At 41.9% G+C, this 11,690-nt stretch overlaps 1 protein-coding gene across 6 annotated transcripts in view; it reads right to left on the bottom strand.

The window, feature by feature from the left end:
- Positions 1-3,376: 3,376 nt before the first annotated feature.
- Positions 3,377-11,690, bottom strand: part of SLC39A9 (solute carrier family 39 member 9) — a 68,810-nt gene continuing 60,496 nt past the window's right edge. For 4 of the 6 annotated variants that reach the window (XM_032179296.2, XM_032179295.2, XM_032179294.2 and 1 more), the window contains 2 exons: positions 9,905-10,039; positions 3,377-7,414 (listed from right to left, as the gene is read on the bottom strand). In XM_032179296.2, coding sequence (XP_032035187.1) covers positions 7,184-7,414; positions 9,905-10,039 — 366 coding nt within the window. In that variant the 3' untranslated portion in view covers positions 3,377-7,183. The remainder of the gene's footprint in view (positions 7,415-9,904; positions 10,040-11,690) is intronic. The other 2 variants (XR_009210236.1, XM_058429464.1) reach the window with 2 other exon arrangements.

The raw sequence follows: 11,690 nt of genomic DNA on the forward strand, positions 1-11,690 counted from the left end.
TGATCCACCCACCTCGGCTGCCCAAAGTGCTGGGATTACAGGCCTGAGCCACTGCGCCCAGCCCTTCCTTTTCAACTATTCTTTCCTCACTCCATTCCAGCTGCACTTGTCTTTTTGCTTCTTCTTGAACAAGCCAAGTAAGCTCTAATGTCAGGACCTGCGCTCTGGCTATTCGCTGTGCCTGGGATATTCTCCTCCCAGGTATCTGCTTGGCTCAGGTACTCACTTCTTTCAAGTCTTGGTTCAGGTTTCACTTTTTTTTTTTTTTCAGACAGAGTCTTCTTCTGTCGCCCAGGCTAGAGTGCAGTGGTGCGATCTCAGCTCACTGCAACCTCTGCCTCCCAGGATCAAGCAATTCTTATGCCTCAGCCACCCGAATAGCTGGGATTACAGGCATGCACCACCATGCCTGGCTAATTTTTGTATTTTTAGCAGAGAGAGAGTTTTGCCATGTTGGCCAAGCTGGTCTTGAACTCCTGGCCTCAAGTGATCCACCCACCTCAGCCTCCTGAAGTACTGGGATTACAGGCATGAGCCACCACTCCTGGCCAGGTTTCACCTTTAAATGTCCAGCTCTGACCATTGTGTCGTAAAGAATTAGGCGGCCTTTGTCTTTGGTTTCTGGGAAGTAACCGCTAATCCTGTGGAATTTCCTGAGTAACAGAAGTATTCACTATTCATGGTGGACCCCTGGGATCCCACTTGATCGTTTCTGCTAACACAGTGACTCATGGAAGACCCCTGGATAGTTTATGTTTGCAAGATGACTCAGGCTGGGAGCTGGCCACCTGGAAAAGCCAACCATGTGGTTAGAGTTGGGGCTTTGAGTCATGTGATTCCAGTCCAACCTCCAGGAAGGAAAAGAGGGCTAGAGATTGAGTTCAACCACATAGCCAATGATTCAATCACGCCTAAATAACTAGGCCTCAATAAAAACTCTGGATACCAAAGCTCAGGAGAATGTCCCTGGTCAGAGTATTGTCATGCTTCAATGCTGGGAGGGCAATGTGTCCCTGAGAATGAGGGAAGCTTCACATTTGGAACTCTCTCAGACTTTGCCCCAGGCACTTCTTCTTCTGTTTCTGGTCTGTCCTTTTTGCTATAATAGAACTGCAATCAAAACATAGTTTTTTCTGGAGTTCTGTGAGTTGTCCCAGCAAATTACTGACCAGAGAGTGGCTGTGGGAAACCCCAAATTTGCAGCCAGCTAGTCAGAAGTAAGGATGGCCTGGGAATCCCTGAACTTGCTGCTGGTGTCTGGAGGGCAGTTTTGTGGAGGAATGTGCCCTTAATGTTGAGTTCCCATTTTTTAAGTGTACAATTCAATAGCTTTTGGTAGGTTCACAGAATTGTGCAGCTGTCATCCCCAACATGTTTTTTGAACTTTCAAATTTCTGATCTGGTTCAATCAAAAAGGAACCTCCAATCCAGGTTAATCACTGGATTTGATTATTTCATCTCTTTAGACTCTCTTTAGAACAGAATTTTTTTTTTTTTTTTTTTTAGTGACTTTTTTTTGAGACAGAGTCTTGCTCTGTTGCCCAGGTTGGAGTGCAGTGGCATGATCACAATTCACTGCAGCCTCAACCTCCTGGGGTCAAGCAATCCTCCCACCTCAGCTTCCCAAGTAGCTGGGACCACAGGTGCATGTCACTACATCCAGCTGATTTTTTTTTTTTTTTTGAGACAGAGTCTCGCTCTGTCACCCAGGCTGGAGTGCAGTGGCGTGATCTCGGTTCACTGCAAACTCCGCCTCCCGGGTTCACGCCATTCTCCTGCCTCGGCCTCCCGAGTAGCTGGGACTACAGGCACCCACCACCATGCCCAGCTAATTTTTTGTATTTTTAGTAGAGACGGGGTTTCACCATGTTAGCCAGGATGGTCTCAATCTCCTGACCTCACGACCCACCCACCTCGGCCTCCCAAAGTGCTGGGATTACAGGTGTGAGCCACTATGCCTGGCCCCAGCTAATTTTTTTAAAAAAATTTTTTGTAGAGATGGGGGTTTCACTATGTTGCCCAGGCTGGTCTCAAACTCCTCAGCTCAAGCAATCCTCCCACCTCAGCCACTCAAAGTGGCTGAGATTACAGATGTGAACCATCACACCTGGTGACACTGACTTTTAAAGACTTTTTATTGAGCTATGACATAAGGTAAAAAGCACAAATCATGTGTACTGCTTTTTCACCTGCTATAATCCTGTAACCAGCACCCAGATTAAAAAACAGATCAGGCCAGGCATGGTGGCTCACGCCTGTAATCCCAGCACTTTGGGAGGCTGAGGAGGGCTGATCATGAGGTCAGGAGATCAAGATCATCCTGGCTAACACAATGAAATCCCGTCTCTACTAAAAATACAAAAAATTAGCTGGGCGTGGTGGCGGGTGCCTGTAGTCCTAGCTACTCGGGAGGCTGAGACAGGAGAATGGCACGAACCTGGGAGGCGGAGCTTGCAGTGAGCCGAGATCACACCACTGCACTCCAGCCTGGGCTACAGAGCGAGACTCCATCTCAAAAAAAAAGAAAACAAACAAACAAAAAAACAGATCATGTGAGCAGGAAAAAAATAAAATAAAAATGACACCAAACAGAAAAGGACTGGTGGCTCCTTTGGCTAAGCCCAGGTGTGTGTGTGTTTTGATCTCAGGGAAGCCTCCCGAGTAGCTGGGATTTACAGGTGCCCCCTACCACACCCAGCTAATTTTTGTATTTTCAGTAGAGATGGGGTTTCACCATGTTGGCCAGGGTGGTCTCTAACTCCTGACCTCAGGTGATCCATCCACTTCGGCCTCCCAAAGTGCTGAGATTACAAGCGTGAGCCACCATGCCCACCCTGAGCACAATCTTTGTAACTAGCTATACATGTAACTATACATATAGAAAACCAGCACAAAGTAGGCCAATAGAATTTACTGAAATCTAATGACTAACCATAAGTCCACAGAGGGAGAAAAACATTTATCAAATTCACAAGTCACGATTCTCATCAAATTAATTTCCAGGGTCAGTTGTTCATAGCATCTATCTACTCATATAACAACACTGCCCTTTGAAATGAATCCACTGTGGTTTGGATCTGTTGCCTCTTTCTCTTTTCCGAGAGTAGAGAGAGCTACCTTCATAAATAATATTTGCTAACAACAGCAAGGCAAAAAAAATTATCAATGCATTTGTGTCTTTCAGGGCAGATTGGTCTATCAACTCCTTAATTTCCCCTCTCTCCTTTCTCCCTCCCTTCCCTAAAGGATGTGCCTGTGGTAGGTACATCTTTCTACCATCCATCACAACTTCTCATTCTCTTTTCTGATGTTCAAATACAGGTCAATTCTGGTCATCAGACAAACTGCCAAAAGGATAAGTAATGAGCCACTCAGATTAAGTTATGCACTAATAAAAATTTAATATCAGAAAACAGCATTTTTTTAACCATTCACAATTAAAGTGGAAAGAGACAAAATTATAAGGCAGCCATCCATGGAATGATTTCATGTTTACAAGGGATCCAGAAAAAGGGACATTTAAAATCACTGTTCCAGCTACTGAACCAGGGGAACTGCAGTCTTATCCCATGAGACTTCTAACTTGCTGGAAGATGCCACAAGAAAAAAAGATCAAAGCCAATCTCCTTGTGTTAAGCCACTGGGTTAGGCTGAGTACATCTAGAGAATTCCTAAATGGTTGTCTAGTTCTTTCCCACAAGTTACACATCTCCTTCAGGTCTCCTGAGGTGAATCTAGATGTCTCAGGTACAAAGAGGTTTTAATTTCACAGCATCTCCAACAGTGCGCTTTCGGTGATGTGGACCATTCTGTATTGAGCAGAAATTTTCTAATGGAAGGAAGGTTCCTCTGCAGAACAACTACAGAGGATTTTCACTTAACACTGCAGCAGTTCTGGATGAATCTGGTCATGATTCTCAGTCTCCCAAGGAGCTCAGGGGCCCACAAGGCAGGAACGTCCTTTGGGGGTTTGTGCTGCTGTCATACAGTTCCTGTGTTCAGTCCCTAGCTACCATGTATTTCAGGGGCTTAATACACTCCGATGCTGGTGTGTCCTCTTAGTTCTAATCCTTGAAAAAGAGAAAAACCAGGCAGTGACACTTAGAAGTAGGCTGGTAAAAAAAAAAAAATCACATTTTCTCCTTTCTGCAAAGAAAGGACAACTCAAAACAGCCACTCCCTTTCTTTTCTCTAATGATTCAAAATACCAAAACAGGGCTCACTTGGCTGTTTTGAATTGGGAAAGAAAGAGGTGAAAGGGGGGAGAAAGAGAAAACACATAACCTCTAGGTAGGTAGTACTGTTTCCAACTATCTACGTTCCAGTGCAGAATCTTTGCTAAAAAAAAATATTTGGCAACAGTGTGCACAGGAAAACTGAATCAAACCTGGAACATCACTGCTTTCATGAAATGAGAACTGACAAGCAATTAGCTGGAGAATAAGTGAGGGGAATGGAGCAGTAGTATTCTTTAACTTAATTTGCCATTTAAGAGAGCACTTGGAATCTGAAGAAAGTCTATCCCTACCAAGGAAACGGAGTCGAATTGCAATTAAGATTAACTTTGGTTATATGGAAGGAAGAATCATGCTTTTCATCATCAATTGCATCTCTTTGGTAGCCAATAATTCCATCTGTAATCATGGCAGCAACTTAAGTATTGCCAATGTTTTCAAATGTGTTACAGCATTAAGGCATCCACATCTAAAGAGGCAGTTTTAAACAAGAGGAAAACGGAACTGAAATGTGCCAAGAAGTGAACACGGACACGGCCTCTCCTGGAACACTGCCCACCACGCCAGCAAGCTCTTCCTCCAGTCAAGAAGGCCTGTGCCACGCTGCTTGGTTCCCTGCTGCCTGAAGATGCATTTGAGCCCTATGAGATTAGTATGGCTATTTCTGCCTGCTGACCAGGAGAGAAATGAGTAGTTCTCGAGGCAGCAGCTTTAAAATCTGGGAAAGCCCATACATAGCTTCTGAGAGCTAAGAAGGCCCTGAAAGGTTTGCTTGTTAATAGTGAGGTCCAGAGGGGAAGGCAAATTTGGAAGTCAGATGGTTCAATCCTTGCCAGAGTTCAAGGCTCCATCCAGCAAGATATACTAGCCAAACTTTTAAGCATGATGGCAAGGCACTGCTGAAAGAGGCTTTGGCCAGTAGAACAAATTACCATTGCACACAACAACATGATAGAAAGCACTACTGTCCAAACCAAACCAGACACTACAATCTGCTATTTATTTGACAAAGTCAGTTTCCAGAGAGAATCTAGGCAACCATATAGTTTGGAAGGACCAGATGAAACCTCAAGTCTCACACAAGTCAGCTGTTAACATCCAATCAAGGAAGTCATTTGGACTTTCCATACCATACCTTCTCTTGGTGGTAAAACTGTATGCAATTGTTGCCAGTGACTACTTACAACTGTATCCTATTTGTGCTACTTTCCTCACTGTGGCCAGCAGAGGGCTCACAAGCTTTATTCCCACAGCTGCTGATCCAGTGACAAATTCATGAAGGAAATAAATCACAGGCATGCTGGCTTATGCGTCATAGAAAACGTTTTTACAAACTACTACGTCCACTGTCCTGAAGAAACTAGTCTTGGTTCCCCCTTAGTGTAATGTGTTTTGAAATGGTATAGAAAGTAAAAATAAATTAATAATACAATATTATACACTTATTTGACGACAGGGTTTACAAAAATTTTGGCAAATATGAAAAAAAAAATTATCCTAGTTTGTTAAACACTTTTCCTATCTCAATTGTTTAAATTACCAGAATATTAGTGATTGTGTCAATTTACACATGAGGAGGTGGTATTTTAAGGGCTCAACAAAGCGGCATTTGACACAAAGGTAATTTCTTTGAAGGGGGATAAAGAATAAAGATATTATTATCTTCATTATCACAGTTCGAGAAGTGGTTGTCCTGATAAGAATTCATCTCACACAAATATTAACACCAGCAGTAAGCAGCAAATTGTGGGGAGGAGAGGCTAGAGGGAAAAGTTAGGAGAAAAGCAAAGAAAAGACGAAGAGACAAGAGACATGATTCCAATAAGCTTTAAATCAATAGGCAAACACTTCTCATTTATGATCCATCTTGCTACAGGTGGTTATGTGAGAAGACACAGTGTCCCCTACGCTGACCTAGTATTTAGGTCCCTAGAGGGATTGCTGATCTGCTAAGAGAAATACTTAGAAAAAAAAAAGAAAAAAAACAACAAAAAACGGACAACCACACATTTTGGTAGTCTTTTACGAAAGGCTACTACAAAGATATCAATAACCATCCAAAAATCACTTAAAATTTAATATCCCTTAATTTCCAAAGATACTTGTGATCTGACTGTTCTTGAAGGATAGCCTAGAACTGAAGCTACTAGAACTTGGCTCCTCTCTAGGAATGTGGAGACAGGTATTCCGCAATGGAGAACTTGACAAGGAATGCTACAAAATACCAGTCACCTCCTTAGAAGCTCCTCCCACCTCTCCTGCTCCATTTGATGGAATGGCAGGCTGGATTCAGAGAGGCACGTGCCAAAGGAGCTGTTTAAGTCCCTCTAGACATCCCCTTTCAATGGATATCTCTTTTGAGTATAAAGTGAGCTTTCAATGTGTCTTGCTGTCATTTTCCTGACCCTAATCCCAAATTAACTAGAATCACCTTTAGCATCTAAGTGAGTGGGTGCTATGACCTTCCATCAAGGCATGTGGCATAGATGCTAAAGCACCAGTCTTACATGGTGGGAACCATGTTAAAAATCAATGGATAAAGTGGTAGAGTGTCTAAACTAAGAAGAAAGAGACATAGCTTAATTACAGAACACTGCATTTTCATAATCACTATTTCATTTTGAGTATGAAGTTCTTCTCTTTTCCTTAAAACGAAATTCCATCTTCCCTGAGAATAGGGTTAAGAGAAACATAAAAACTCAAAATGTCAAGGGCCTTTTAAAAGATAACACAATGGGATGTCTATAGCTAACTGCAATGTAAATGTGTTTCTACTCTAAAAGCTTTTCCATTACTCAGGTTTTAACCTCACCTCCCCTCTGGACTCTAGGAATACATGTGGAGATGCGCAAGGCGAGACAAGAGACTGAGGAAGTGAGTAGCTGTCACGCGCCGGCTGTTCTCACTGGATGGCAAATGGCCCTGGACCAAGGCTGGACCTTGAACATTTAATGCTGGTGTCCTACTGACAGGATGAGGGGAATGAGGCAACCCAGAACCAGGGCTGCCACCTCCAGGCGGCTGAGGCCTCTCCCTCCCGTGGCATCGGGCTTGTGGCTGTGCCCTATTCCGCCCACCTCAGGGAGGACATGTACTGTGGCAACATAAAGAAATGTCCCAGCAGAGAAAAGCATGGCCACTCCCGTGGCGTTCACCTCTGAAAGGGCTTCTTTACTGCTCTGTGAATTAGAAGAGAGAAAGAGGAAAAACTAAGTCAAGTAAAATTCAGGGTCAGGAAGAAGTCCCAATTAAAAAACACTCACTATTCTTAACTGGTGCTGTCTAGGACACTGGGGACATCTAGAGAACACAGTAATTTTAAGTTATTCATGGGAAGCTTCCAAATAAGGGTTTAAGAATATCAGTGATGTATGCAATCGATTTTTAAAAAAATTTATTGTAAATCAACAAATTATAATTATATATATTTATAGGGTATAAAGTGACATGATTCATGAATAAAATGTGGAATAATGAAATAAAACTAACATCTGTTATCTCAAATATTTATCATATTTTGTAGTGAGAACATCTGAAATTTACTCTTAGCAATTTTGAAATGTACCACACACTATTATTAACTATATTCACCACAGTTCCACCATTCTGTCCATCCATTCATCGACTGTATCTGTCTTTAGAGATGAGGTCTCGCTACGTCGCCCAAGCTGGAGTTGAGTGGCTATTCACAGGCACAATCATAACACACTACAGCCTGGAACTCCTGGGCTCAAGCAATCCTCCTGTCTCAGCTCCCCAAGTAGCTGGGACTACAGGTGTGCGCCACTGCTCCTGGCTCACAATTGCTTTTTAAAACGAACTTTAAGTGCTGGTTCAACAGGTTTGGCTTGTATTATTCTTGAGATAGAATCAACAACATATTATTGCAGATATTAAATTTCAGACATGAATTTATTTATTCTACTAATATTTAACAAGCATCCTCTATGCACCAGGCTCTGGGCCAGGTGCTTGAGATACAGTGGTAATCAAGATGCAGTAGTTGCCCTCATAGAGCTTAGAAATATCTCTTAAGCGGCCAGGCGTGGTGGCTCATGCCTATAATCCCAGCACTTTGGGAGGCCGGGGTGGGCAGAGCACGAGGTCAGGAGTTCGAGACCAGCCTGGCCAACATGGTGAAACCCTGTCTCTACTAAAAATACAAAAATTAGCCGGGCATGGTGGCGGGCACCTGTAATCCCAGCTACTCGGGAAGCTGGGGCAGGAGAATCGTCTGAACCCGGGAGGCAGAGGTTGCAGTGAGCCGAGATTGCGCCATTGTACTCCAGCCTGGGTGACAGGCAAGATTCCGTCTCAAAGGAGAAAAAAAAATGTGTGTGTATATATGTATATATATATATGTATCTCATAAGCTAATCTTTATAAAACTAATTCCAACCTTTTCTGTTAAAAAAGTGGACCTATGGACTAGGACAATTAATTAAAATTTTAAGAAAAGGACATGCCATAGATGCAGCAAGTAACTCCATGTCTCCAGAATTATCAGTACCTTCCTGTCAAAAGGTTAAAAAACTGACATTGATTACTGAAGTAATAGAGTAATCTGTTAAAGGGAACAACATACTGCTCACTGAAAGAAGAGAAGGCTCTTCAGGTAAATGCAAAGGGTTTTTATAACACACTCTCAGCAACTAAGATCAACAAACCTTGCTTAACAGGAACTTAGCCATTCTTCATCTCATTTTTCACATGTTCCTATTAATATGGGTTTTACTGCCAAATACTGAATTGACTGATGCTCAGAAGAATCAATGACCTTTAGAGAGGGTGTTGGCGAAAGCAGTTCCCATCAACTAGCCCTGAGTCAGTTTGCTTCTAAGATTTTCCTCCAGTTGCCTGCCAGTTGACATTTGGGTAAAATGCGGAGGGTTGTTGCTAAGAGCTATAGACAGGATTATAAGGCATGGGAAGGTCCAGCTTGGAGACAGAAGAGCACATGTTACCTCAGGTCTGAAGCTATGTTCAGTACAAAGTATTCAATAGAAAGAACTGTACAGCTACTATCTGGGGACATGAGAGCTGGGAGAAGAGGAGGAACATGTGAAAAATGAGACCAAGAATGGCTAAGTTCCTGTTAAGCAAGGGTTTGTTGATCTTAGTTGCTAACAGTGTGTTATAAAAACCCTTTCCATTTACCCGAAGAGCCTTCTCTTCTTTCAGTGAGCAGTATGTTGTTCCCTTTAAAAGATTACTCTATTACTTCAGTAATCAATGTCAGTTTTTTAAACTCTTGACAGCAATCTCTGCCCAGCTGCTGCTCTTCTCAAAGCAGCTATGTGGCTTGTTACTCACGCTTCATGTGTCTACCTCACATTAAATATGGACAGATTTGACTTATTAGATATCTGTCAAATGAAACTAGCATGGCTGGTTAAGTTATACTATTTTAAATATTGAAGGGCTATCATATTTATGCAAATATTCTTGGAACTGATTGATAGGGAAGAAGTTTTCAAATTAAATGAATAAGAAAATGCTAATACGAAGAGGACAAATTGGAATTAAGATATTTACCCTGTACAGTTTTTACTCCTAATTTTATCTTTAGCTTGAGAGAGTAATGTATTGGAAAAATTCAATCTAACAGACCGTAAGTTCTAAGAGATCACAAGACACTGGTTTAGATAGCTGGGAATAGATTAGCTTACCTTACTCAGTCCTAAGTATGTCACCATGGACATAACTGGTGCTGCCAGTGCAAAGACCAGCAAGTGCTTTCTGATTCGATTCCGCTCTAAGCCAGCATGCATCAAGAAGGAAACCAGTCCAAAAGCAGCTGGTGCCTGGAAATAAAAAATCATCTCCTATTATCATTCTAGAAGTATGGACTGCTTCTACATCAAGAAGTACATGCCATTTGACTATGATTTCTCATACAAAGAAAAACTCACAAAAGGCCAGGCACAGTGGCTCACGCCTGTAATCCTAGCACTTTGGGAGGTCGAGGTGGGTGGATCACCTAAGGTCAGGAGTTCGAGACCAGCCTGGCCAACATGGCGAAACCCCGTCTCTACTAAAAATACAAAAATGTGTCGTGGTGGGCCCCTGTAATCCCAGCTACTTGGGAGGCTGAGACAGGAGAATCACTTGAACCCAGGAGGCGGAGGTTGCAGTGAGCCGAGATCACACCATTGCACTCCAGCCTGGGTGACAAGAGCAAACTCCATCTCAAAAACAAACAAAAAAACCCACAAGAAAAACAAAACAAAACAAAACAAAACCAGGCAGAGTACCAATGCTGAGCTATGCCTCTTAGAAATTAATGTTCTAAGCCAAGAAAAGATCCTATTTGTGTGTTTCTTGGATAGTAAAAAAGAGAAACAGTCAAGAAAAATACTTTTGAACAGAAATTATTACTATGAAATATAAAAATCTGACGAGAATTTGACAATTTGTGTATATGTCTACACAAAAAAATTGAAACCCCTCAAGGAAAAGCTTAAGAAAATGGGAAAGAAATAACTAAAATCAGAGCAGAACTGAAGGAAATAGAGACACAAAAAACCCTTCAAAAAATTAATGAATCCAGGAGCTGGTTTTTCGAGAAGATCAACAAAATTGATAGACCGCTAGCAAGACTAATAAAGAAGAAAAGAGAGAAGAATCAAATAGATGCAATAAAAAATGAAAAAGGGGATATCACCACCGATCCCACAGAAATACAATCTACCATCAGAGAATACTACAAACACCTCTATGCAAATAAACTAGAAAATCTAGAAGAAATGGATAAATTCCTCGACAAATACACCCTCCCAAGACTAAATCAGGAAGAAGTCGAATCTCTGAATAGACCAATAACAGGTTCTGAAATTGTGGCAATAATCAATAGCTTACCAACCAAAAAGAGTCCAGGACCTGATGGATTCACAGCTGAATTCTACCAGAGGTACAAGGAGGAACTGGTACCATTCCTTCTGAAACTATTCCAATCGATAGAAAAAGAGGGAATCCTCCCTAATACATTTTATGAAGCCAGCATCATCCTGATACCAAAGCCAGGCAGAGACACAACCAAAAAAGAGAATTTTAGACCAATATCCTTGATGAACATTGATGCAAGAATCCTCAATAAAATACTGGCAAACCGAATCCAGCAGCACATCAAAAAGCTTATCCACCATGATCAAGTGGGCTTCATCCCTGGGATGCAAGGCTGGTTCAACATACGCAAATCAATAAATGTAATCCAGCATATAAACAGAACCAAAGACAAAAACCACATGATTATCTCAATAGATGCAGAAAAGGCTTTTGACAAAATTCAACAACCCTTCATGCTAAAAACTCTCAATAAATTAGGTATTGATGGGACGTATCTCAAAATAATAAGAGCTATATATGACAAACCCACAGCCAATATCATACTGAATGGGCAAAAACTGGAAGCATTCCCTCTGAAAACTGGCACAAGACAGGGATGCCCTCTCTCAC

Source organism: Hylobates moloch, unplaced genomic scaffold (genome assembly GCF_009828535.3).
Source record: "Hylobates moloch isolate HMO894 unplaced genomic scaffold, HMol_V3 SCAFFOLD_16, whole genome shotgun sequence".
Classification (NCBI taxonomy): domain Eukaryota; kingdom Metazoa; phylum Chordata; class Mammalia; order Primates; family Hylobatidae; genus Hylobates; species Hylobates moloch.